Source organism: Manacus candei, unplaced genomic scaffold (genome assembly GCF_025592945.1).
Source record: "Manacus candei isolate 608988 ecotype Guabito, Panama unplaced genomic scaffold, ASM2559294v1 h1tg000011l, whole genome shotgun sequence".
Classification (NCBI taxonomy): Eukaryota; Metazoa; Chordata; class Aves; order Passeriformes; family Pipridae; genus Manacus; species Manacus candei.
Window position 1 is genome coordinate 10,787,209 of NW_026138059.1, and position 26,301 is coordinate 10,813,509.

Here is a 26,301-nt window from a genome sequence, read left to right on the forward strand (position 1 = left end):
GCTAAGCAGTCTGCGATTATTTCTTTGGGGGAAAAAAAAAGTGCATTTTAAAATTATGTTAAAAAAAAAAAGAAAAAAGGAGGTAGTTGTCCTCTGTGTTTTTTAGAGGGGAGGATGTCTTTGAAAATTGCACCCTCACACATCCCCACCCCCACTTTTTTTCTACAACGACTGTTGCCTGGAAATGCACTTTTTGGCTTGATCCTTTTGACTTGCAAGTAAAGGGTAGGAGGAACTGGGACTTTCTTCATAAGCATGAAATTTGGCAAGATTTGTGATGGTTTTTAGTAGCCAGGTTCAGCCTGAGTCTAACTCCGCTGTGTCTTCCTAATTGTAGCATTTCACAAGTGCTTTGTCTGTGTGTTGTTGTGACAAAACACAAAGAACTGCGGAAAAAGTATATATTTTCAAAAGAGGAGTTTGTAATTTTTTGTATGAAATAATCTGTATTTATCTGCTGTGCTGAGCAGCTCTTATATTGAAGCAAAAAGCTCCCACCCTCTTTTTGTTTCTGTTAAAATACTTTTTCCATCAAATGAAATAGTATGCCCTGGAGATTAAAAGCTTAAAGGAGAATATTTTTATTAAGTGTGAGGTGGAAGGGATCTGTAAATTTTGAAAGTTAAAGTTTGTACCTGCAGAATTAAGTAAATGCAGAAGAGATGTAAAGGTAAAATAAAGTTTTAAAACTTTCTGAAGTGAGGATATTTGTCTCAGTCTGCCCTTTCTAAAGGACATGTAATCTGAGGAGTTTCTCTCTTTTTTTTTCTTTTTTGTCTCTTTTGTAATCTTTACCTGCTGTCCCATCAGTGATGCAATTAGGGGATCTTTCCAGGTGCAGTACTCAATTATGGGATTCAGTGCCTTGTTTATTTATGATGCAAAGTAAGTGTTTTGAAATTAATGAAACGGGGCAGTGTTAACAGCCATAACAGAAAAAAATTAGGTGGCACCTCCAATATTTTTTTTTACTCCAGTTGAGAAAATCAATTCCTATGTAAGATTCTTCCCACAATTATAAAATATGGGTTGGTTGCTTTTTTTAGAGGAAATAGGGGGGGCACATTGAAGGGAAATTATGCATCGGTTGAGCAAGTTTTGCTCCTGGGTCCTGAGTCATTCCTTTTGCTTGCAGTGTCTCAAATTACCTTTTTTTGCTAGTGGCAGATCTTGACTATCTGACAAATGGCACTGTGCTGGACTTGAGTGCGTGTGGAATTGCAACAAAGCGTTGGAGTAGAGAGTTACCAGGCATCTGATACCTAAGTTACCTGTATGTGGACAGCGGAAGTATTAGGATCCAGAAGCTCCCTAACCTCAGAGCCACAAAACTCAGAGGTGCTTGCTGCTCCCGCAGTGTTTCCCTGCATGGCTTGGATGTTTTGTCAGCATACACACTTTTTCTTTTGCTGATGTCTAGAATTCACCTCCACTGAGCAGGTGTGTTCATGGTTCTCAGCTGAGCCTTTCTCCAACAGTGCCCCAGTTTTCTGAGTGGCCTGATCCTGCAGATATGATCAACTCATTCCAGTAACCTCATCTTCCCCCTTCTCCCGCCATACAAAACATAGACAGAGCTACCTTGTATGCTGGAAGTGGTTGTTGCTGTGGTTCACTTACACAGTACAGTGAGAGGAGTGGCAGACAGCAGCACGTGTGCCTCCAGAAGGGTTGTCAAGCACAGGAACAGGCTGCTTAGGGAAGTGGTTGAGTTGCCATCCCTAGAGGTATTTAATAGGCGTGTAGATGTGGTGCTTAGGGACATGGTTTAGTAGTGGACTTTGTGGTGTTAGGTTAATGTTCGGATTTGATCTTAAGGGTCTTTTCCAACCTAAATGATTCTATGAAAAACTGTGGTTTCGTGGCTCTTACCTGCTTGTATCTGCCATCTACTTGTTAATCTGCCTATCCTGAGAGAGTAACCAACACTTCATATGCTGGTAATGACAGAAACCACTTGACTTTGTATTTCACGTGTTTGTGTTTTCCAAATTTGAAGTATGCAGGCATACTGAAAACATAAAAAACCTGAAAAAAAAAGCTGGAGATAAACCAACATCTCTCCTTTTTTCTTTCTTTTCTCCGTTACAAACAAGCAACAAGTAGTACAATCTAGTCAAATGGATGCTGAATCAGGAAGAATGCTGTGTTTGTCTTTAATCACTTGGAAGAGCTCTGCAGGATTTCTTGCGTCTTTCAGGGTAAAATAGAATTGCTAATGAACAAAAGCAAAAAATGAGAACCCTTAATCCAAAGGCTGAGTTCATCCAGAAGGATTTTTAAAAGGCATCAAAATGAAATTAAATGTCATGCTGCCTCAACCATAAACTGTGACAATAAATGCAGGAAAACCCCTTTTTTTGTTCCTTACTATTTTTGCAATTAGTTCACTTTTTCTCCTGCAGAGAGGCTGCATGAAAGATCTTGTTATTTGTGGCTCTGGTAAAATATGCTGGCTCAGCCTGCCTGAAGAAACAGAAGCCTTGGCAGGAATGCTAATTATCATGACAATCTAAGCAGTCTAGAACTTAGGTGTGTGGGGGTTTTATCATAAAGACAAAAAATATTTTCTGGATGGTAGAAGAGCTGATAATATCATCATGACTCAGGAGATTCAATTGCCCTTGCAAAACTTTATTTTTAATTTTGTGTTACCTGTAAGAGGAGGCAGAGAGAACCTTATCGACTTCAGGTATATTTTTATAAAATATTGGTGTTTACATCTTTGTCTATTTTAGTGTATAGTTTTATGCTATAGATACATGAGGGGGCCTAAATCCTTGTGGGTTTTCCACGATGGCATGGAGAAAAACTACCCTCCACTTCCAGCTGTCCCTGCTCCCCAGCCCCATGTACAGTGCCAAATCTGTGCTACGGTGTCTTCACAAGCAAACACAAAAAACCCCCACATTCACACTTCCTATCCATATTAGGGTATAATTATTTCAACCATTACTTCTTGAAAGGTAAGAACTGAAAAGTCAACCCTCCCCATCTCCACCAGAGTGCACCTTGTGTGTGGTAGTAGAGCTAATGATATGGTGCATAAATTCATTGGTTTAAAACTGTCACAGATTGGAGGAGTAAAACCAATCTGCTTGGTCTCATTAAGTGTGGGAAGAAAGTTTACCATGACTGGCATTTGGACACTGTTAAAGAATAGATTTAGGAGTTTGAGTTAGAAAGGAAAAATGACTTGAAGTTATAAAGTCCCAAAGTCCCTGTACAAATAAATTGACCTGTGAACTTTTCTCATTTAAAGAACTGGCCGTTAAAGGATTTTTCCAAAAGTGTTTTGGGTCATTATGACAAAACCAAAGGTATTTGCATTATCACGTCTTAATTGCTTTCCAAGTAATTTCCTTGTTTACGCTGAAGGATTTATTGAAAACTGCATGGGGTTATCACCATGTCAAGGAGCTTTTGTTCTGTTCCAGTAACCCTAAAATCTAAGGGTTCATTGTATAAGCTTCATTTGTAATGTGGAACACTCACTGGTCCCATGAAATCATTACTAAGAATAAACAACGAAAGGCATGTCTTTCTGCACAGTTCTAGAGCGTGAACCGAAAGCCGCGGGTACGAACGAGGAGGAGGAGGACGAGGGAGAACAGTTTGACTTTGATAGTGGAGATGAGATACCAGAAGCAGACAGGCAAGCCATTGTGCCACCTCCTGCTGATCCTGGAAATAACATAGAGCACCAAGAGGCTGATGCGACAGGTAAGTCAGCCTGTCAGTCTGTGCCTCCACTAGGCTAAATAATCAAGACTGATCGTAGGATGTCTTTTTTTGACAGTGCAATAAAAATATTGTAAAAAGAGGTTTCCATGGAAATACCATTAAAATGTTCTGAATATTCCTGCCAGTTACAGTCATGGTAGATTTAACAAGGCAAATGGCCATCACATGTAATTCCTGTGAGGTTTCCCATCCAAATGTGACATTCGAAACAATGGATTGGGCACAGTCACAGTGTCATACTATGGGTAAACATTGTCCTTGCAGATTTTATGGCATGTGGATAGCTTGAGATAAGCTGTCTCACAGCTGAGCTTGCTGGTTACTGGTCTTAAGATATGCATAAAACTAAGTGGAGTTTAAATGTATGAATTTTGTTCATAAACAGAAGTCTTACTAAACATTAAAATATTTGTTATAATACTTTTAGATGTTCCCAGTGCTGAGGTGTAGTCTGGAAATTGCTGTATTCTGCTCAAATTGCTAACAGCTGATTTTGTTTACTTTGTTCCAGTTTCCTTTTGTAAGCGGAGTTGTTGTGCTCATGGCAATGAAAGATAATTAACTCTTCAGATGACTATGCAGTTTGACAACCTGAAACTTAAACACCATCTTTCCCTGAAAATTTGTTACTTGCTAATCCATCTGTGAAGCCATGCTTATAGCTCAGAACTATTTGATTGCTTGGGATGCAGTTCTGTAGCTCACTTCAGAGGGGCCTTTGGTTCTGCTGTGTCTCAGCTTGTCTCAAAAAATACCGGGAACTTTACATAAATGAAAACAATACATTTTCAAAGGGAAAAACTTGGAAAGTTATTTTTCCTTTTCTTAACAGGGCATTTTCAGGACTGTTTGAGGAATGTCCTCCAGTGAACTTTTTCTGTCCTCATGCCTATTCCTAAAATGTTGCTTATATTTGTGTTTATAAGATCCAGATAATCTATAATCCAGATTTTAACCTTCAGGGTTTAAGAGTGTTTTGAGCCATGTGCTTATGAGAAGAAAAAGAGGAGCCTGGCTACTTATCAGATACCCTCCTATTCAAGATTTGCAATCCAGTTACTGTTTTTCCATAGGCATCCTTGTAACTCATCTTGTTTTGCTACTGTTGCATTACTCATCTGTAAAATAGGGAAGATGGCACTACTCTTTGGGAATTTTGAGTCATAGATTGTAACTATACAACTTTACTATAGAACTTGTATAGTAAGTGTCAGTGTTTAGGATGCTTGCAAAGAGTAATATTAGAGCAGCTTGAAGAGGTATGAAAAATAAAACATTATATTTTTGTTTGATTTTTCAACTAAAGGAACTAATAATTTAGAAAACAGTGAGAAACTGCAAACATCAGAACCTGCTGTGGAAGGTGCTCCAGCCAAAGTAAATCCCTACTCAGTCATAAATATTTCACCAATCCAAGACAAGGATCCATCCTCATCACCAGAACCAAGTCCTCAAGATGAATGTGCAAGTCCAAACTTGTCTGGTGGATATTCTGTTCCTGTCCCTTGTGGATATGCTGTGCCATCTAACTTACCTTTGATACTGCCAGCGTACTCCAGCCCTGTCATAATTCGCAGTGTTTCTGTAGACGAAGAAGGTATTGTATCTACACACCTAACTTATTTTAAGGGGGATCGTTGTTTAATTTCAGGTACCTGTGTTCTTTTGTTAATGCCTGGATAGCACTCAGCCTGGACAAGTGTGGGAATGATTAATGCTAATTGCTTTTTAATGTAATGAAATAATTTCCAGAGCCATAGTTCAGTGTCCAAGCCAAATGGCTTCTTCTCATACCTTATATTGCTTTCTCTAGGTTCTGGCAAAGTTCTCTCCCTTTTAACTTTTCTGTTATAATAAATAAACACTTCTTCTTGTTTATTTTCCAATCCTTGTGGATTTAGAGTTGCTGTGGGATGTTCTCCCATGATGATTTGATGAATTCTGTTTGTCTTTTAGTACAATTTTAAGACAGAACAGGAAACTAGAAAGGGAAATAACTATGGATTATTATAGAAACAGGAGATCCCCCATTTTGTAACCAGAGTTGGCCAAGCTGACAGTTTGATGTCAAGAGAGTACTAGGAAGAGAAAGCTCTCCATATATTCCCGCCTTTTCCTTTTTCTTGTATTTTGAGTATGTTTTCTCTAGCTAGGCAGCAGTTCTACTATAATTCCAGCCATTCTGCCAGCCTTTGCTTCCTACCATCATAAGGAATACCGTCAAGTAATAGCAAATATTTGTGTGGTTGTTATTACCTATAGAGGAATATGTTTGACAGATTAGAATTAAACACATCAGATAATTGTAATTTCCTCTTAACAACTCATAATAAATGACTTTGTCTTTGAATTATTTAATTTTCAAAAATGGATAGTGTGAAGAAACGTCTAAATGTTTTTAGACACATTTAAGAATAAAGATATTGCATAGAAGTAGATTATTCATTAGCAAGGAACTAGTAAAATCAGTTTTTTATGCTAAATGTGCCATTTGAACCAAACTGGCATGTTATTCCAAGCATTTTCATAATTTTTTTTTTCTACTTGGCAGGTATACAGTCAGCAACTGAAGAATGTCATAATTTTGTAAACTCAGAGGAGCCTCAAAATAGGTGATTGCCAGTTTAGCACGTTTTAATGATTTGTAAAACCTTAATTTCTAGGGAACCTTGCATTTGATAAATATTTTATTTTTCTTGTGTGATGCTTCCATGTTTGTTTTTTTCTTTTTTTTTTTTTTTTTTCACATTCCTAACTGTAGCTCTGGTTATGTAGCAATATCAGCACTGATTGAGGTATTGTATGTGTAACCATGCATGACATTTTCAAAGAAACTGGTTTTTAATTTCTATAGAGTGATAGCAATGTCAGCTGCAACAGACTGTTGTAGTGTTCCCTGCTCTACGATATTTTTTCCCCTAATGTCCAAACCACATCTTCCTGTGGGCACTTTAACTATTCCCTCTTCATCTGACACTGAGAAAACAATGACCCCCGAAAACCCTGAAGCAAATGCAAGCAAAGAAAAAATAACCCTGATTCCATCACCTCTATAGTTCTCTTTCAGATAGGTGTAGCTGCGGTTGGATCACCCCATAGCATTCTTTTCAGCAGATTAAGTAAAACTCCATGTCTTTCCTCTTCTTCTTTGTAAGCCATGTGGTTTAGTCTCTGACTTCAGTTTCTCCCCACCTCTCTAGAAGTAGTTTCAATTTCTCCATAACTTTCTAGAAGGGGAGTGCTGGGAAGCCTAAACTGATCATGCTGCTGCAGTTCAGCCTCACCAGCACCAACCAGAGGAGGGTAACAGCCTTGCCAAGCCTGCTGCCTCCTGATGTAGCCCACAATGTCTTTAGTCCTATTTACCATGAAAAAGCATTTATAAGACAGTTTTCTGTGTTCTGATAGAAGAACTCAAAAGTGAAGTGTTTTCAATTTCCTGACTAAAATTTTCAGACTATTAAATAGAATAGATTATTAATCTCCCAACTACATACTGAAGCAGTATTTTTGAGTAATCAGCAGCCTTGTAGTGGGAACTGGAAGGCAAGAAGATATTTATTGTCTTGTCTTTGCAACTGTTTAAAAACATTGTAGTGTAACTTTTAATGCTTTTATTTTATGGCCTTTTTTTCAAGTGAAGATAATCAGCCCAATAGAGAGGACGATGCCCTGGCCAAATGGGTTGCAGATCCTGCCAATACAGCATGGATGGAAAGTAAGTGTCAGTGACCATTAAAGTACAAATATAGAAAAAGGTCAGTATTAAGTTGTGATTCACAGATGTGTGTATCTATATGTACAAGTATGTTTTACAGGAATGTCCATGTTCACTTTCATGGTGTTTTTTTCAGATATGTTCCAGAACCAAGTTGTACCAGTTAAAACATTCAACAGTGTAATAAAATTGTATATTTTAGAATAAAGTTAATGTTCACTTTTCCATGGAGCACCTTTTGGAGTCTGTGGAATGATTCATCACTGTCCTGTGGAAGTCATTTGGCTCCATCAGTGTGTATATAGAGGAAATATGCTCTAGTTCAGTCTGCTCTGTGGCTGTATATGAAATTGCTCTTCTCATGTAATAATTGGCAAATAAGTACTTGGAGAATGTGGAAGGGAAGGAATTGCTGCTTTTTCTTGGTGTGTGCCATTGGCTCTTGGCTGACAGCTGCATTTTAAACCAGAACAGAGACTGTGTAGTTTGAGGAAAGGTAATCCTGCCTGTTCTCAGCTGTTCCTGCAGGTCTGGAGGTTTATCTTATATGTCACTTGAAGTGACTGAAGAATTTACATCCTTGTTCTGCCTCTTAATGTACTACAATGTATTACAATTACATTATTTAGTTTTGGTTCTTTTTAAAAAGTTCACTACAACTTCTCTACAGCCATTTAGTAAGGCAATGAGCAGCCTTTGACAGGCATACTGCTGTAGAACGGAGAGAGAAATGTTGGCTGTGGAAGTGGGTTTTTGTTTTCAGGCTACCAAAGGTCATCATAAACAGTGTGGATAAAATTGTTTGAAATTTCACAAATACTATGTACTGCTTTGTACATTGTTGTGTTATTTGAATGATTAGATGTAGAAGCAAAGTGCTAGTGGAGAATGAGTCATATCTCCATTGTGTTCATATGTTCCGGTAAAACCAAAATTCTTTAGAATAGAATAGAATATTTCTGTTGGAGGGGACCTACAGCATTTCAACTGCCTGACAATTTCAGGGCTGACAAAAAGCTAAAGCATGTTAAGGACTTTGTCCAAATGCCTCCTAAGCACTGTTAGTTCAATTCAAATTTAAGGAAGTTTCTAATTTGGTTTTTTTCTGTTTTGATTTTAGATCCGGATGAGGTAATTTACGATGATGTGCCAAGAGAAGATTCAGAGTCTGAACCAGGTTTGAGGTCTTTGTAATACAGCTCATGTTGAAAGCAGTGTAATATAGAATTATGTGAATGTATACTGAACAGATATGTTCATTAAGTACCTAAATATATGTAAATGGAATTAACATTTTGTCAATAATTGGTAGGTCTTGCAAAGTTTGGAATTAAACTGACACTTAAAAGACGTTATCTCAGCAGATCTCCTACTCTTCTCTTCTCAGAAGCTGAATTGTGCTTTATTGTATAGATACTGTCCCAAATACTGGACTGTTACACATATTAGAGAATTATTTGATTGGGTGTTGTAGCTATAGGACCTAAACAAGGCAAGGTAGGTAGGAAAAGGGTGTTTTAAATGCTTAAATGATGTATGATGATGCATGGTCATGGCTATAGAAAGGACTGCTTTTTTCTTGTAAGTCGCCTTTAGCATAAAAATGCCTGACAGATAAAAGAGGAGATTCAGAGCGGCTGATTACCATCCTGACTGTGACTCTACACAAATGCTTTATTTCAGCCTTGGAGTTGTCTGCTCCTGATTGTGTGACCATGTTTGGAGGGGTCAGAATAGATCTCAAAGTAATTGCTGGAGCCAAGATTTTACCTTTACTGGGACTGATGGAACTAGATCTCAAGAAGCTTATTTCAATGAGTTCTTGCTCAGATTTGTTGTACAGTTTTTGATTATAGTGAAGTCTGCTTAAAAATTGGTTACTACTAACTAATTTTGTGTTCGAGTGGATTGGCTCATTAGGCACTCAGCATCTACTCATCATAGCTCTCAGGGTGTAGGTGTTTGATACTGAAGTTGTTAATGACTCAAGAAAACACTTAAGCTTTCTTATGTGAAAACCGCATTAATATTTAAGGCTGTAATATTTTAATTCCTTGTCCTTAGTGGTGTTCAGGTAAGATGTTTTACAAATTATTACTGAATTATTTTCATTTATTATTGGAAAGTTTTGTGTTACATTCATGACTTGAATATTTATATTACTGGAAGGTCCCTTAGTGGACTCTTAGTGCTACCCTTAGCAGGGACATCTTTGCACTGTTGCTGCTCAGTCAGGAAACACTTGCACCAGGCCCAGGAGGCTGAGCTGGGTAGGTTATGGAACAAAGCTCTGCTGAGCATCTCAGTCAGAATTTTCAGCTTAGCGCAGAAGACATTAATAAAATTTCAACTTTCATTTTGTCTCCAAAGACATTGAAAGATTTTGAGAAAATAGGTAGTAAGGGAAGTTTCATCTTTGTACATTCATGATCTTGGTGTTTATTATTTGTTTATTTTGTCAGGGAGGCACAACTATTCAAAACAAGTTTCAGTCAGAGCTCAGGTTACATTAGCACATGGACAAGATAAGTTCACCAAATCATTGGGTAAATCCTGCCCCAATACTGACAACACAGAAGTTAGACTTGTATAAGTCTTGACTTATTTTGACTTACTATGGTGATTCTTTTAAATTATTCATTATGCTAGATTACCACTAAGATATCTTCTTAACCCCCAAATCTTCGTTCGCGAAGCCCAGCCATGATCTTCTTAACTAAGTATATGCTAAGGACAGTCTTGATATGCATGGAGGTTTAAAAAAAATTAAAATCTGAATCTTCCAAATAAGAGTAGAATCCTCTGTATGAAGAATTTAATTAATGTTGATATTAAAATATTGGCCAAAATGTAGTTTTTAAATCACAGAATCCAGGGTTTTATATGGATATGTGAAACATGTCAACTTTTCTTTTGAGTACATATTTTTTCTGTATTTAAATGAAAGTTCAATCTTAAAATGAAAGCACAGCTTTTGTTTCCTGAATACTGCATCATATCCTCTAACAATAGTGAATCCTGGCAGAAGTGTCCACACTTCTCTACTTGTAATGACAAATGATACTGCACATGAAGCACTTACCTGCTTGCTGATAAGCAATTTACACTAAATTTTCCATTTTATTTTGAGTCAGTTTATTGTACTTGACATATGTGCTAGTGAGAAGACCCATGTCTTTAACAGAAAGTACTTTGGTCAGCCTTTGCAATATAGTTTTCCATATCTTGAAAAGGTTAAAACTTCAAGTTCTTAGACTAGATTATGAGTGAGGTAACCCACAGATATGGGTTCTAGTGATTGGTGGAATTGCAAGAGTCATAAAATATCATAGTGTAATATGTTTCTTGCTACTTTGGTCTGATCTGTTCTGCTTGAAGTAGTGTTTTTGTTTGATTCTTGCTATGTTTTAGCATTTGCTGTTTGAGCTGATGATGATGTTCCAAGGGACAAAGGGCAAACTTGCAAATGGAAAGATGATGCTTCTTAGTGCAAATGTGTGTTCATAGCTACAGTTCAAACTTCCTTTGAAGTTCTTCTAAAATGTGTTGTGGGATTTGGACATAACAGTGATGTTTGAATAGTGCATGCTTTTAAAAGGATTGTGGTGTGTACCCTTAACATTGTCCTCTTTTAGTACTCTGTTTCAACAAAGACAACCCACTTTGGCTGTTTGAATATTGGTTTTAATTCAGAATTTTTCATGTGCATACAAAAGTCTGTACAGTTCTTTATGGTACATCCTGAACAAGTGTTTCAGTGTTGAAACAAACATAAATTTCAGTGTAGCATTTTTTATTTTGATTTAATTCTTGCAGAGGAAATGATTTATGATGATGTTGAAAATGGTGATGATGGTGGAAACAGCTCACTGGAATATGGTTGGAGTTCAAGTGAGTTTGAAAGCTATGAAGAACAGAGTGATTCTGAGTGTAAAAATGGAATTCCCAGCTCCTTCTTGCGAGGCAACCACAAGAGACATGTATGTATCTCACAGTGCTGCTCAATCGTTGAGGTTATCCTGGTTTCCAACATTTGTAATTCTTACCTGTATTTCTCCTTTCCTCAGTTCAGTTTCAAATAGCAACAGCATCTTTTGAAAGGAGATGTGAATTAGTGTGGAAGTGACAGTACACAACAAAATGTAACAGGGAAATGAAAAGATGAAAATATTTAACAGAAGCTTCTTACAAAAGAGGAAAAAACTCATATTGGATAAAAGTGAAACTAAAAATGAGATTATTTTTGCTTGTAGATGGTTACTCATCATTTCTTCTGTTCCAGCTGCTGGATTAGTGTAAGTGGTAAATAAGTGTGGAAAATAATGTGAAGGACAAATGGATAAAAACCTGACAAGAATTGAAGGTTTGGGATCTTTAGGTGCTCTAATGTTGCAGAACTGTTCACCAGTGTTCCCTACCTTTCTGTCTCAGATCTGTATCACTTTGATTGTTTGAAGGTGACTGAGCTTAAAAAAACTCGAAAATTAAGGATTTTTGTAATCAAAGATAACTCTGTACCATTTATTAAGGAGAGAAGAGAGGTGGCATGATTAAAATGATCCATCTATGACAGTTCCCTGGTCAAGTATCTTTGGCTACATCTGTTCTCCAGGAGGCAGGAAGACACAGGGGACATGGGTGTCTGCCCTTGCTGCACCTCTTCTGTTGCACACTGGGAGGACCCCCGGATTCCTGCACTCTTGCTGCCTTGGCTCCTCTCCTTCTGCCCTTGTGTGCCCTCTCTGTGAGAGGAAAGTCTTCCCTGGCACCTGGGCAGCCTCCTGCTCCCTGTCCTGAGTGCTTGGAGGATGGAGTGTGGGGCGCAGAGGGGACAAGCAGGGCTGGGCTCGGTGCCCAGCAAAACCCAGCTGGGCTTGGGTCCCTGCAAAACCCTCAGGGCTCCCCCGTGTGTGCTGAATAGGGACAGATCCCCAAGAGCCACTCCACAACTGTGCAGTGTGAGCTGTGTCAGCATCCCACGGCTGGAAAGTGTAGGGGTTGTGGACAGGGTGTTATTTCATGGGACCCTTATTTTTATATTGCAGACTTCTTATCTTGGTCAGAATAAAAGCCTTGCTGTCTGTATTTCCCTCCAGTACATATTATCTGTACTCCCCTCACCTCTGTCCTTGCTACTCGCTCTTTGGAAATCAGGGAGTGAGCAATTAACTGCAAGACTTGAGCCCACCCAAATCTGCTCTTTGTAAGCTGAGTGCTCATCCTCTGTTTTTATCTTGGTTTCGTTCTGACTAGAACAAGATTAAGCTACTACAGCTCTTTGTTTCTGGGGAGTTTTTTTAACAAGACTGAAGAAACTGAGTTTGGTAATTTTTTTATTTTAAATACCTTGGAAGAGACTAAGAAATCACTTTGCATGTGAGTGTATAAGTCTTAACATGGTTGCTGGCTTGTTCTTTTTTTAAAAATCTTTTCCTGTTATCTGTAGCTTCAGCTTTGGCATCAGTCATAAGAATATATTTACTCATGTGTACAAAGCTAGGTTTAAAACCATTTTTTTTAAAACAGTTAAAAGTATACTTGATCTGTCACAGGAAACTGTTGGCAGTGGCTGGGCATGATAGTGCTGGGATCAGGCACAAAGTGTCTGAGCAAGAGACTGAAGAGTGGTGGGAGGAAAAAGGTGTACTCCTGGGTACTGCCCTTCTACTGGCTTTTTCAGGCCTGTGACAAAAGGTTTTGGAGATTGCCTTGTGAGGATAGGCATGAGGAACCTGGGGACACTTTAGTTGGTGGATGGAGAAGTCAGAGAGGTTCGCGGATGGTTTACTGGGAGGTGGAGAAATCAGGAAGAGAATGAAGAAAGACAGAAACTTTAGGATTGCTGAAAAAAATCCTAACAACTAAAAAACCCCAATATATTCACAGCACATTGCATTCTCTAGCCTTTCAGAACCAGTGAGGGACTTGCCTTATTATTTTTTGTGTTGGTTGAAAAATACGGAGATGGGATTTTTAATTTTAAGTGCTGGTATGACTTCCCTCAAAGTCACTTTTTCATTATGATTCTTATTATTTTAGTTATTTACTAATTTATTTTAAGATGGGAAGGTTTTTGTGCTATTAAATATTTCTAGTCTGTGAACCAGATGCTATTCTTCATTATACTGTTGTAATGCCAGAATCTTCATGTCAGATGTAATTGCATCCTGACCCAATCTCGTGGAACTACGTGCTGGACCCGTCCCTTTGTTTTCAACTCAGTGGCCTTGTCTTTCCTGAGGCTTTGATCTCTTGCCAAATAACTCTGTTGACATCAGGCTGATGGGTTTTCCATTGGACTTCTATTATAGAGCACACCAAATATTTTCCTTTTTTCCTTTCCTGGTTGCATTTTAATCTTTTTTATCTAGCTTTCTCAAAATGATTAACAAACGTTGATTAGTGTTCCAGAGAAGCCAATGGATATATTCATGTACGAGATGGTTACGCCCATGGTCATACAATGAGGCTATGGTAGATGCATGTGAAAATTACAAGACCGTGCATCCTGTTAGTGTCTCCTTACTTGACTCAATGCATTGTCAGTCTTCACCTTCCCAGGTGCCAGCAGGCTCCACAGGTTCTTCGGTCTCTGAGAATTCTTCCAATTCGCTGTTTTGAAGGATAGTCCAAAACACACTGGCTAGGGTTTGTGCTTCAGTGAATAATGCTCATGGTTAAAGCTGATGCATTGTTTCCATGCACTTGTTAAGAGATACACACGATATAATTAATATATATAACCATATAGTTAGCTTAACCTGAGTGTCTTTGCCCCTGTCTTTACATAGTTGCCAGCATAGCAGAAAAGCACCTGTCTGAGTTCAGCAACGCACAGGAGCGATGGTCCGTTTGTCAGACTGGAGCTTCCCTAAGTGATAGATTTCCCTTGGCTGTCTGTTTATCAGTAGGTGGATGGGCAACATGCATGATTTATGTGAGCGCTTTAGCATGAAGTTTGCACTACAGCTTTTTGAAAAGATTATGTCTTTTTATACACTTTAGCTTTCTCATGACCTAACGCGTTTAAAGGAGCATTATGAAAAAAAGATGAAAGATTTGATGGCAAACACTGTGGGAGCAGTAGAGATTCAGCAACTAAAGCAAAAACATGAGCTGAAGGTAGCGTAGTTGACTTTTGTAACTAGCTACATTTAAATAATTGCTTTTCCAACACAGACAATGTTGTCTTTTAATAATAACTTGAAGATGTGAACAATAATTTGTATGAAAGGAATTATAAATTGTGCTGAATTGTTAATACGCAGTCTTAAATTAAAGACTATAAAATTACTATATTCTTAAAAGTACTTGATCAAGGACCTTTTCTCATGCTTATTTTTAATGTTTACAGAAGATCGCAAAAGATAAGATAGGGCATTGTCTTTCCCTGCTGACTAGTGCCCTTGTCTCAGAGTGTAAGACAGGTGTACAACCCCAGTGCCTCTCTGAGATCCAGATGAGCTCCATGGGTCTAGCCTGAACCTCGCTCTCCAACCACATGGAATCAAATTGTGGGAGTCAGACTCTCCCAGCTCTCCAGTCTGAATGGAGCCACTATGAAAAGACTGGGTTTTTTTTAAAAGCTTCATCTCAAACTGTGAAATTGCCTGATTGCATCAAGACAGCTTTGTTTGTGTTCTGACAGTAGTGGTGATTTTTTGCTGTGGTGGCATTTTGGAAAAGCAAAAATACAAAGCAGATTTTTAACAAGCATTTTCTAGCAAAACAACACTTCAGTGACTTGTTTTTTTGTTTTTGCATGAAATTAAATTAGGTTCTAGTAGTGTACTGTAAGATTACGCAATTCTTAGATAAATCAACTTATTTCTTCAATTAATGTGATTATTAGTTGTAACATTTTCTGCATAACAGTGTTTATTTAAGAATACAGTTAATATAGAACCTAGTATTGAGCATTATCTTTTGATCAGAAATACCTTGAAAGTGTTATTGGGACATGGGAAGATGGACAAGACCCCTGGGCGTTAATGACTTACGAGTAGTAGGTATTTGTTACATAACGTAAGTTGAGCATTTGAGACTATTTTGAGTTCACAGGTTTGCTGCGGAAGGGTTCTTAAGCATTTCTATTTTACACTTGCATACAGTATTGCCATGAAATAAGTCCCTGTCTCCAGGTTTTATTTTGTTAAGAAATACAGATGCTCAGACCTGAGCTTTGATGGTTCTGTCTACGCATTATATATTCCTTTGAATTTGGACTGTATTTATAGTCTAAACTACTTGACAGTGGTGTTCTTAAAGATATTTTGATCAAAATATTCTGTATCATGTGCAGGCTCAAATGTGTTCCTATTATTCACTGAACATGTAGACTGTATTTTTTATCTTACAGATGCAAAAGCTTATGAGAGCTGCTAGAGAAGGTACAAAAGATGGACTTGAAAAGACAAAAGCAGCTGTGAAGAAGGGTCGTAGCTTCATTAGAACAAAATCTTTCATTTCTCAAGGTATATGCCAATTATAGTGTGTCTCTTTGTTACTCTCTCCGGTAATTTCTGACAAAGAAAATGAATGGCCTAGCAGATTTTTGTACTAGGAGCTGAGAACTAGATGCGAGAAATCAGATTTTTATAAAAATGTCTGGTATAATATGATGATAGGTAACAGTTTGGTCAATACATCTTGTGTTGTTTTACATTTGGAGCAAGAACCTGAGTGACTTGAGAAACCTGAGGACCATAGAGAAGGGTCAACTTAAACACAACAAAAAATCCCACCAAACAGTGTCAGAGATGCTGTCTTGGTATTGGTAGTTTGGAGTATGGAAATTATGTTAAGTTACTGTCATGGTTTAACTCCAGCCATCAATCAAGCCTCACACAGCTACTTGTTTACTCCCTCACCAATAGTATTGGGGAGAGAACTGAAAGGGTGAAAGCTGGAAAACTTGTGGGTTGAGATTAAAAGAGTTTAACAGGGAAAGCAAAGCAAAACAAGGAATTAGTTCACTGCTTCCCATGTGCAGGCAGGTGTTCAGCCATCTCCAGGAGAGCAGGGCCCCATCATGCATAACCATTACTTGGGAAGACAAACACCATCACTCCAAAGGCCTCCCCTTTCTTTCTTCTTCCCCCAACTTTATGTACTGAACATGATGTCATATGGTCTGGAATATTCCTTTGGTCAGTTTGGGTCACCTGTCCTGGCCGTATCTCCTCCCATCCTCCCACACACCCTTTATTGTCTCTTGCCAGCGTGGCAGTACAAAAAGCAGAAAAGGCCTTGACTTGGTGTAAGCCCTGCTCAGCAATAACAAAAACATCTCTATATTATCAACCCTGTGTTCAGCAAAAATCCAAAACACAACCCCATACCAGCCACTGTGAAGACAATTCTATGACAGCCAAAACCAGCCCAGTTACTAAGTCTGTTCGGTTCTCTCCATCAAATAACTCCTGAATGTCAGGAAAATAAGCTGTTAGGACATGGTTTTCAGTGGAGGGATAGCTAACTTTTTAAAAAGTTCATTATTATCAAGGAATAACTCTGTGCTTAAGACAATTCTTTATCAGTTTGATTTTTGATGAAAGCTGAATTTGGATTGGGAAAACAGAAAGTGGTCTAAAATCAAAGTGAGAAGTATTCATGTCCTTTCTGTAATTAAGAGCAAGTGACAGCCCTTTGAGCCTCAGAAGCAGCTGTCCACAGGGAATTTTTTCAAAAGGCAGGGGGTAGTAAAAGAAACTAATTTCTTCTTCAAGATAAGTCTGAGAGGTAGTATGTCTTTCTGCTCAGGTTTCTGCCCAAATAATTGAATGGTAGTAACTTCAGAGCTTATAAAACTACAGTTTTAGGAAGCTAAAACCAGAAGACGGGAACAAGACATTTTTAGTGAGTGAGCTAACATAAAGCTGCGTCCTATCTGTAAGGACCAGCACAGACCTTACATCCCTGTCATGGCCTCTAACTGCTTCTGAACTTACTTAATTCAGAACTCAGATAGAATATAGACAGGTGTTTGCACAAACTTTAGTGATCAAAAATGTATCCTCAACTTCTTGCAGTTGCACAGACAAAAATGATCTACAGAGCAGTGTTACAGTGGACCTAGCACTTCTTACATTTCTAGAGTTTAGGTGGCAGACACAGTGTATCTGTGAGTAATGGTTTAATCATATAACCACTTACCAGCAGGGAACTAGGGACAAATTTGTTGAATGAACTGATAAATTTCAGCCATCAGATCTGCTTCCCTTACTTCCCTTTTTGTTCTATGACACAGTTTCTCATACTGTCTTTCTCTCTCCTTTCCTCATGTCTGCTTGTTTGTCTGGCTGTGTACTGCCACCTATCACTGCGCTTTGGTGGTGCTTTTTTGGTAAAATTTGTTCCTACAGAGCAGTGCAGAATCCCTTACTCTTGTTTCTGATGAAAGCAAACATTGGTAAATCTGGCTACTTACTTTAGTCCAGTTATGAAAGGGTGTATGGAACATTTTTAGCTGGATCATAATATGGGTGTGTTTAATTTCTTCCCAAAGTTCACTTTGAAAGGGCTGGCTCTGAAGCTGCAGTGCTTTAACCCTAGTTGTCATGTTCTGCACTCTGCACAACCCTGTTCTGGCTGTGAGGAGGGAGTAGAGATCAAGCAAAAGATACAAAGGCTTGCTGTGTGGATTTTAAGATGCCTTTGAAAGATGTTCTGTACTAGAGCACATATTGGTGGTGGTATTTATATGATTTCACAGATGACACAGAAGTACTGGGAAATTTATTTGGTGAGTGAACATGTATAACTTCTGTGTTTGGATGATAGAATCTTTGCTTTCTTTGGTTTTGCTTGTTTTTTCCCTTCTTTCAATCCACATGTTGTAGAAGTTGACATTTTGGTTATTTAATTGTTTGTAGATCATAGATCATCATGTCTGGAAGAAGAAGAGCTAAATTTATTTATTGATGTGGACTGTATGCATACAGAAGCAATTATGACTCCTATGCCTGAAGGATTATCACAGCAGCAGGTAATAGGCTTTGGGAAATACGGTGCTTTGCCTCTTTTTCCTCCTCTTCTCTCTACATCAATGGCTCTTAGGTGCCTCTGCTCTTCAAACATATTGACATTTTACTTAAGTGGACATTTGATTCAGAACTAAATAAGTAGTTTTTTGAAAGTTGGTATGCGTGCATGTAAGTTGCATCAGTCCTGAATTCAGCCATAGATGCAAAATGCTGTTATGCATTTTAAAATTATCTATAATAACTCTACTGTTTCACTACTTGAACACTTACCCTAAATGTGATGGTTTTGAGTGCAAAAGAAGAGAGTTAAAGCAGTTTTACTGAGTCAGAAGACGTCTCCAGGTGCTGTAGGATTTCCATTTTAAAAGTAGAGAATATCCTAAATGCTCTCTGAATCTTAAGGTTTTTCTTAGTTGAAAAAAACTTGTCCCTAGTAAAGTCATGTTTGGAGAAGAATATATTTTGCTGTTCTCCACCTCAAATTGTATAGTCACTGTGGAAACCACTTCAAAAACACTGAAATCAATGTCAGTTAGAAATTTTGGCTGAAAATAAATCCAGTGGATTCATGTTACTGTATTGTTATGGCACGTAGTAACTATATGAGAGAGTTTTTAACTTTTTGTGGTGTCGAGTCACGAGTTAGTTGGTCAGAACTTTCAGAAAATGAGCAAAAAACCAAATTAAGGGGCAGTTGAGGAGAGCGATATATGTTTTCTGGTTTGTTTGGTGAGGTTTACTTTTCTTGTGCATTTAGCACAGTGAAGTGCTAATCTTGCTAATGCAACTACCCAATGTGAGATTTCAGCATCAGTCTGAATGCTGTCTTTTCCTTCTTTCCAAATAGGAATTTCAGTTTCACTGGGATTTTTTTGTAGGTAATTAAGAATAAATTTACTCTCCTTTCCAGAAAAACAAAAGTGCTTCTAGTTTGGAAAAAAACCAGTAATATTTGCAGAAGTCGTGATATATGTTGCTTATCTACCAATGAGGAGCTGTCCAAGTGGGTAGGAATGGAGTTAGGAAAGCCAAAGCTCAGCTGAAGCTGGTGAGGTGTGAGAGACAACACTGAAAGATTTCTTATATATGCACTGTGCAATAAAAGGAAGCTGAGAAAAAGATGAGTAAACTGCTTAGTGAGGCAGGGTCCTGGTGAGAAAGGGTCAAAGGCTGAGGTATTCTGTGCCACTTTTGCCTCAGCTTTTACTGGTGAGGTTTGTCCTCAGGACTCAGCCCATGAGACTAGAGGCAAGTCCTGCTGGGGTGAAGCCTAATCTGCAGCTGGGGGGACCAAGGCCATAGAGTTATCTGTGGGATCAGATGGGATGGATTCAAGGGTGCTGAATTCAAGGGTAATGTCTTTCTCAGTCATCTGACATCACAGTGATCAGAAGACTGGGAAAAAGTAAGGGTCATACTCTGACCAACAAGAAGGAAGACCAAGTCCATCACCTCAGTCCCAGGGAAGGTGATGGAGCAAATGCTCTTGGGAGCTATGTCTATGTTTGGTAGGACAGGAGTGTGAGTGGGAACGGTCAGCACAGATAGACCAGACTTGAGCCCCTTTGATGTGACTGGCTTGTGGGCAGAGGGAAGCAGGGGATATCACTTACCTCTGCTTTAGCAGGGCTTTTGGCAATCTCCTGGAGTACCCTTGTACCCTAGGTGAGATACAGTTTGTATGGGTGGACTGGAAGGTGGGAGGAAAACAGGTGAGGATGCCATGCTCAAAGGTTTTAGTCCATGCTACCAAGTCCAGCGGGTGGTCAGTGTTAGTTGTGTCTCTCAGGAGTGGATACAGACCTGTGGTGTTTAATGCCTGTGTTAGTAATCCAGATGTCAGCTGCAGTGCACATCTGGAGGGACACCAAACTGGTGAGGTGCAGCAGGCCATGTGTGGGAGGGGGGCTGCTGGTCGGAAGGGCTCTGGTGGGCTGGGATGGACAGAAACACTGGAGCAGCTCAGTGGAGGCCAGCACAAGTCCTGGCTGTGGGAGGGGGTCACAGCCCTAGGCACCCTGGGAAGGGAGGGCCAGTGCCAGGACCCCCTTCCCGCCCTGCTTCCCTGTAGCAGTGGAGCTGCTCTATGGATGTGCTGGCTTCAAACAGCAGGTGGCATGATGGCTTCTGTTTAAATCCTGGTGCCAGAAAATACTGTCTGGAGTTGGGTCTCATGTCTATTGCAATAATTTAGAGGCAGTATTAAATATCCATTTGTGTATTATAGAGCTTGAAATTTTTATCTCTACAGATGTTTATTCAGTTCAGAAGAATGAACTGTGACTAAAAGTAGAGTTAGTATCTGTCACCAGAGCAGCCAATACATTATATCAAATAAGACAATGCTAAATCCATTATAAACACAGATTATACACATCTAATTTTACTCTATATATCTTTGGGCAAAGCCTCAGATAATTTTGAAGTCCGCCTTTGAAATACCAGTACTTGAAAGAAAATTCTTATTTAACCTGCAATTAATAAAGCAAAATACAAGTGTGGAGAATTAAAGGCAGCCATGGTGGAGAAGGTGGGAGGCTGTGGGGTTCAGGAACAGAGAGAGAAGCAAGCCTGAGATTTGAGTTTCATTTAGGCTAGCTTAAAATAGTAAAAGAAGTACTTTTGCCTTCTCTCGTAGTTGTGGAAAGTGGCTTGATCTTACCCTTGTGCTGTCTTCTCCCTCAGAGTCCCACTTTTGAAAGCTGTGGAATGAGCTGGATTAGGAAATGGATTTGGGTAAAACCAAATCCATATAACCAGCAAGAAATCTAATCAATGACAGTAAGAAGTTTAAATTTTAAACCAGATCAGTTTCCCAGTCCTTCCTGTCCTGTCATGTCACCCAGACGTGCATACAAAGTGCGTTTCAGCTGAATTACAGAAGCAGAAAGTGGAGAAGGAGGTGTGATAAATAGCCTGTAATTTGTAAACATGAAATATGGTAGCATTTCCTGAAGCTCTTACAATGTCAATTAATGTAGATATAGATGAGATGGGGTTATCACTTATACATGATAATGCCCAAAAGAGAACGCATGACTTACTTGGATACTTTCTTAATACAGGTACATTTTATATAGCCTTACCTTAAAAAGGCAATTAATATTTGCTTGTTTGTCCTTCATGTTACTCCTAATAAATTTATAAAACATATTAAAAAAAAAAAAGAAGACTGATTTTTGAAAACTGGTTACTGTTTTATCACAGCAATATACTGAAGTAGCCAACATTAACCTGTGCCTATGATTATTTCCATTAATGTCTACATTTATACGTCTAAAGGTCATAGGATCATAGAATATTCTGAGTTGAAAGGGATGTACAAGGATCATCAAAGTCCAAGTCCCGGCCCTGCACAGGACAGCCCAAAGAATTGCACCGTGTACCTGAGAGCATTGTCTAAATGCTGAACTTAAAACACAAGTTTCAAAAGTAAAGCTTGGAATTGCAACAGTCAGAAAAAAATCATAGATACAATAATTCTTGTGTTCTTTAAAATAAATAGTTTTAGAATAATACTATAATTACTTTTGAAGGGTATAGTATTCTTGTATTGCAATTCCAGTATTGAAATTGCTTAGTATTTTTGTGTTTTATTGATGTGAGAATTTTATCATCACCATTTCTAGCTGGGATGACGGTGCTACCTGATTAGAGCTTTGACAAAACTTTGTTGTTTTAACAGGTTGTCAGAAGGTATATTTTAGGCTCTGTAGTTGACAGTGAGAAGAATTACGTGGATGCCCTTAAAAGAATCCTGGAGGTACCTTAATATCCTTTGCATTTTTTTAACTTGGAAAATTTGAACAATAATCACATCCTTAAAGAATCTGTCATATGACTTGCACAGATTTTGCTACAGATGCTTCATGCCAAATGTTCTGTGATTTTGCGTGTGTACTGTTAAATAAGTTGGTTTTTCTGCTTGTAGAAGTCCATTTTTTTGTTTGTTTAAATCTATTTACTTTTTTTTCCCCCACAGCAATATGAGAAGCCCCTTTCAGATATGGAACCAAAATTATTGAGTGAAAGAAAACTTAAAATGGTCTTTTATCGAATTAAGGAAATTCTTCAGTGCCATTCAATGTTTCAGATTGCGCTGGCGAGTCGTGTGTCTGAGTGGGACTCTGTTGAAATGATCGGTGATGTCTTTGTTGCTTCAGTAAGCAAATGTGTCAGAACAGATAATCTGTTTTTATTTTAGTCTTCTTATTCCATCTCTGCATCTTTTTTTCTAACTTGACTGCTTTATTACCGTATTCACCAATGCCTGTGGCAACTGCATCCTGGTAAGGAAACTGACACCAAATGTCTTTGGCTTGGTTGGCAGGTGAGAAAGGATTGTGGGTAAAATTTTCAGGCTTTGATCAAGCTTTCAGACATTTAAGTAAATAGTTTCTTTTTCTGAGAAATTAGAGATTCATAAACCCACCAAAATTAAAGTGCAATTGAGGCTCAGCATCTCCTCCAAAGTAGATAGTCATACATAGTAGTCTGTGAGTGGAAAAAAACCACTGTAGAAGATGTCCTGAATTCCTGAGGTCTAACCAAGCCTGTGGCACAGGTAAAAAGTATTTGTAAAACATGCCATTCTGAAGTCCATTCAGTAAAAGACTGAACTACTTACTGTTTTAAGGTAGAGAAAACAAGTAGTGGCCTTGGTTGGTAGAAGGACATTATTCCCAGTGTGAAGGTGATGGGCAATGATCTTACCATTCATATAACTGTTTGCAGGCCACACAATTTGTCTGCTTTCTTGGTAAGTCCTGACTAGCTGAGGTTAGCACAGGAAGGCCCTGGGACTTCCCCGAGTCACCTAGTCTGGAAGACAGACAACAGTGAATTGATCAGGGGATCCCAGCTACCACTTTGAATCTCAGAGGATGCCCTTTGATTGCCCATAGTCCTCAGGTTGTGCCCTAGTGTTGTGGCCAAGATGAAGCAATTTCCGTAAATACATATCTTGTAATTCACAGCTCTTACATCTGTATGTTTCCAACCTGTCTTCTACAGAAAGATTATTTTGGGTATCACCAGTATTTCTGTAGATCCAACACTAGGAGAAGCAAAGATCTTAGGTGCAGTCAAGGTGAATCCTTAATGGTCAGATAGCTATGCTTTCAGAGGTCTTTTGTATTTATAGTTAAGGCTTACCCTTTTGTCTTTCCAGTTTTCTAAATCTATGGTGTTGGATGCATACAGCGAATATGTGAACAACTTCAGTACAGCAGTAGGGATTCTCAAGAAATCATGTGCCACCAAACCTGCCTTTTTAGACTTCTTAAAGGTGAGTTCATTCAATTGTAAAACAGCTGTGCATATGTATAAATAAGAAAGTATAAGTTATAAGTAAGGTATAAGTATACAGCTGGACTTGAGTTTATGTTTTATGGGTTTGGCACAAGAAATCCATTAAATTCACTTCCACTACTGTGTTTTCAGGATAATAACATTAGATCTAGGAGGTATTCTGAAGTACAGAGTAGTTTTGCAGTTGTTCAAATCAGTTTATTGGTGTTTGCATTCCTGTGCTTGGTAAAATATTGGGATTCTTCTATATCTGCTGAGCTTCAAATAATAGTTCAACATATGAAACCTTTTTTTATTTGGGATTTATTTTATTTCTAATTTCTTTATTGTATTGTGAAGAGTGTAGTGCAACTATATTTCTGTTCCACACTTCCCTAGTATTTTGAAAATCATGTTTCTGATTTGGGGTTGAAATTCATAATTTTTGTGCAGAATGCATACTACCCTGATGCATGTACTGCTTGTAACAATGTGTATAGAGAGCCTGGTACATGCAGTTGAAGTGCTGTGAATCCCTAGGGTTGATACCTTACGGAGAGTACACAGAATCCATTGAAAGGCTTTTAGGTTGTCTGTGACATTGCTGAGAGCCTGAAAGCTCTGTGTGTCCCATTCCCTGAGAGTCATGGATTGAGTTGTACCTCTCAAAGCTGTTGCCCTGTCAGCTCCATTGCAATGGTCCACTGAAATTGGGTACCCTAGGCAAACTAGAGCAGTACTTAGGTTGCCTAGAGAAGGGTGGCAGGGGTTTGTCTTCAGATTTTAAAAATAACTAACAACTTTTTGGAGTGTGGCCAACACTGTGCAGGATGATACTCTGGCAGCCTTAGGCACAACGAAGTTGAGACTCTCTAGTGCGTGTAGTCACTTCATACTTCTCACATGGTTAAAAGCCCGTTGTTGCAACAGAGACATAGCCTGCACTTCTCATCACTGCTTGTCAGTGCCACTCTGGTGCTGCTGGGAGCTGAGGACTCATGGCCAAACTGTGGTGACAGAAGACATTTTTGTACCTTCCTTTTTTTGTTTGCCCACCAGCAGTGAAGGCCAGAATCTTCACTGCTGTTTGGGCAAAAGAATATGTTTGTGGATACAATTATGGAAATAAATTCTTGTGAAGCTGATAGCTGTAGCAATAAAGAGAAATTTAAGCACCACACCAGTTTAATATTGTTTGGGTTGGCTTTGGTTTTAATATTGAGTATTTCCTCTACTGTTCTTATTTTGTGTCAGCTTTGATTCTGGTCAAAGTATTTCTAAATGTCTTATACAAACAAGGCTTTCCTACCATGCAAATGAAATTTGTTTGGTTTTATCTGCCATTCCTGATAACTAAAGTAATGGATTCTTACACTTTTATTTCTAAACATAAATCAATGTTCTTTTCCTTAGTTTCTTTTAATAAAGAAGATGAAAATCTGTTTGCATATCACTGAGATTATGAAGTTTTCCTTAGATTTCCTTTTAAAACCCATAGGTAGTTAGAGATTTATAGTCTCTTAGCCCCAAGGAACAGAACAGCAATATTAAATTAGGAACTATAAATCAACAGATCACTTAAGTTTTTTACATTTAAGTCAGATGTTTCAGTGCACTGCTTGTGTAAGAAACATGACTGTGCTCTACTGATATATACATGGGTGCTGCATTGCTGGTGTGTCTTTAGCTCAGCTGTATTTATTTAAGGAGGAGATTTCAGTTCAGTGACAGGCCATCATTTTAATAGTGCTGGGGTTTTTTTTAAGATTTAATATTTTAAAATTAAATCTTTTCAGTAAATGGAATTTTTACAGCCCTACTATTACAATCAATGTAAGTGATGTAGAAAAACCGTTAGGAAATGTTTTCTTTAATTCTGTAACTGGTGGAAAGGTACTCACAGGTGTGGCTTTCTTGCATTGCAGCAATGCCAGGAGTCAAGCCCTGATCGCATTACACTGTATGGTTTGATGATGAAACCTATCCAGCGTTTTCCACAGTTCATTCTACTATTGCAGGTAAATAATGTTTACCAAAAAGATGCTCTTGTCGCATTCTTGTGGGGTTTACCTTTGGGATTATGTGATAGCTGTCTTCTGCTGGAGGAGCTTGCTGCAGTGCACGTGACCACTGTAACATGAGGAAATAACAAAGAAAAAATTTCAGTGCATTAAACGTGCTGATCTCATTGCAGCAACAGGCAGTAAGTACACTGCAGAAAAATCTTAGCAAACTAGACTTACTCTAGATTACTTGCCAAGTTAGATGTATCTTATAAGTCACTTTGTAGTAAAGCTGTAGGTCAAATGTGCTACTTGTTCATATCAATTTGTTAGCTAATAATACTACAAAATATGACTAAGAACTTGGTGGCATTACGTTCCATTTAAGAGCAATTCAAGAGGATTTATTTCACGCCTTGGAGAGTTCAGAATATATGTGACATGCAGAACAACAGCACTCTCTCTCCCTGACTACTTAGCTCACAGGACCTGCTAGAGTGTCTTGCAGCTTCCTTCTGACCTGCAGCATCTTCTGTTTCTTCCCATGGAAACTGGGGATTTG

At 38.5% G+C, this 26,301-nt stretch overlaps 1 protein-coding gene across 4 annotated transcripts in view; it reads left to right on the forward strand.

Moving 5' to 3' along the window:
* ARHGEF10 (Rho guanine nucleotide exchange factor 10) overlaps positions 1 to 26,301 on the forward strand; it is a 112,256-nt gene that overhangs the window by 25,033 nt on the left and 60,922 nt on the right. For 3 of the 4 annotated variants that reach the window (XM_051778082.1, XM_051778083.1, XM_051778084.1), the window contains 13 exons: positions 3,553 to 3,723; positions 5,051 to 5,341; positions 6,296 to 6,356; positions 7,383 to 7,462; positions 8,583 to 8,639; positions 11,279 to 11,442; positions 14,468 to 14,584; positions 15,822 to 15,936; positions 18,337 to 18,449; positions 22,133 to 22,210; positions 22,430 to 22,609; positions 23,618 to 23,734; positions 25,662 to 25,754. In XM_051778082.1, the coding sequence (XP_051634042.1) occupies positions 3,553 to 3,723; positions 5,051 to 5,341; positions 6,296 to 6,356; positions 7,383 to 7,462; positions 8,583 to 8,639; positions 11,279 to 11,442; positions 14,468 to 14,584; positions 15,822 to 15,936; positions 18,337 to 18,449; positions 22,133 to 22,210; positions 22,430 to 22,609; positions 23,618 to 23,734; positions 25,662 to 25,754 (1,637 nt within the window). The remainder of the gene's footprint in view (positions 1 to 3,552; positions 3,724 to 5,050; positions 5,342 to 6,295; positions 6,357 to 7,382; positions 7,463 to 8,582; positions 8,640 to 11,278; positions 11,443 to 14,467; positions 14,585 to 15,821; positions 15,937 to 18,336; positions 18,450 to 22,132; positions 22,211 to 22,429; positions 22,610 to 23,617; positions 23,735 to 25,661; positions 25,755 to 26,301) is intronic. The other variant, XM_051778085.1, reaches the window with a different exon arrangement.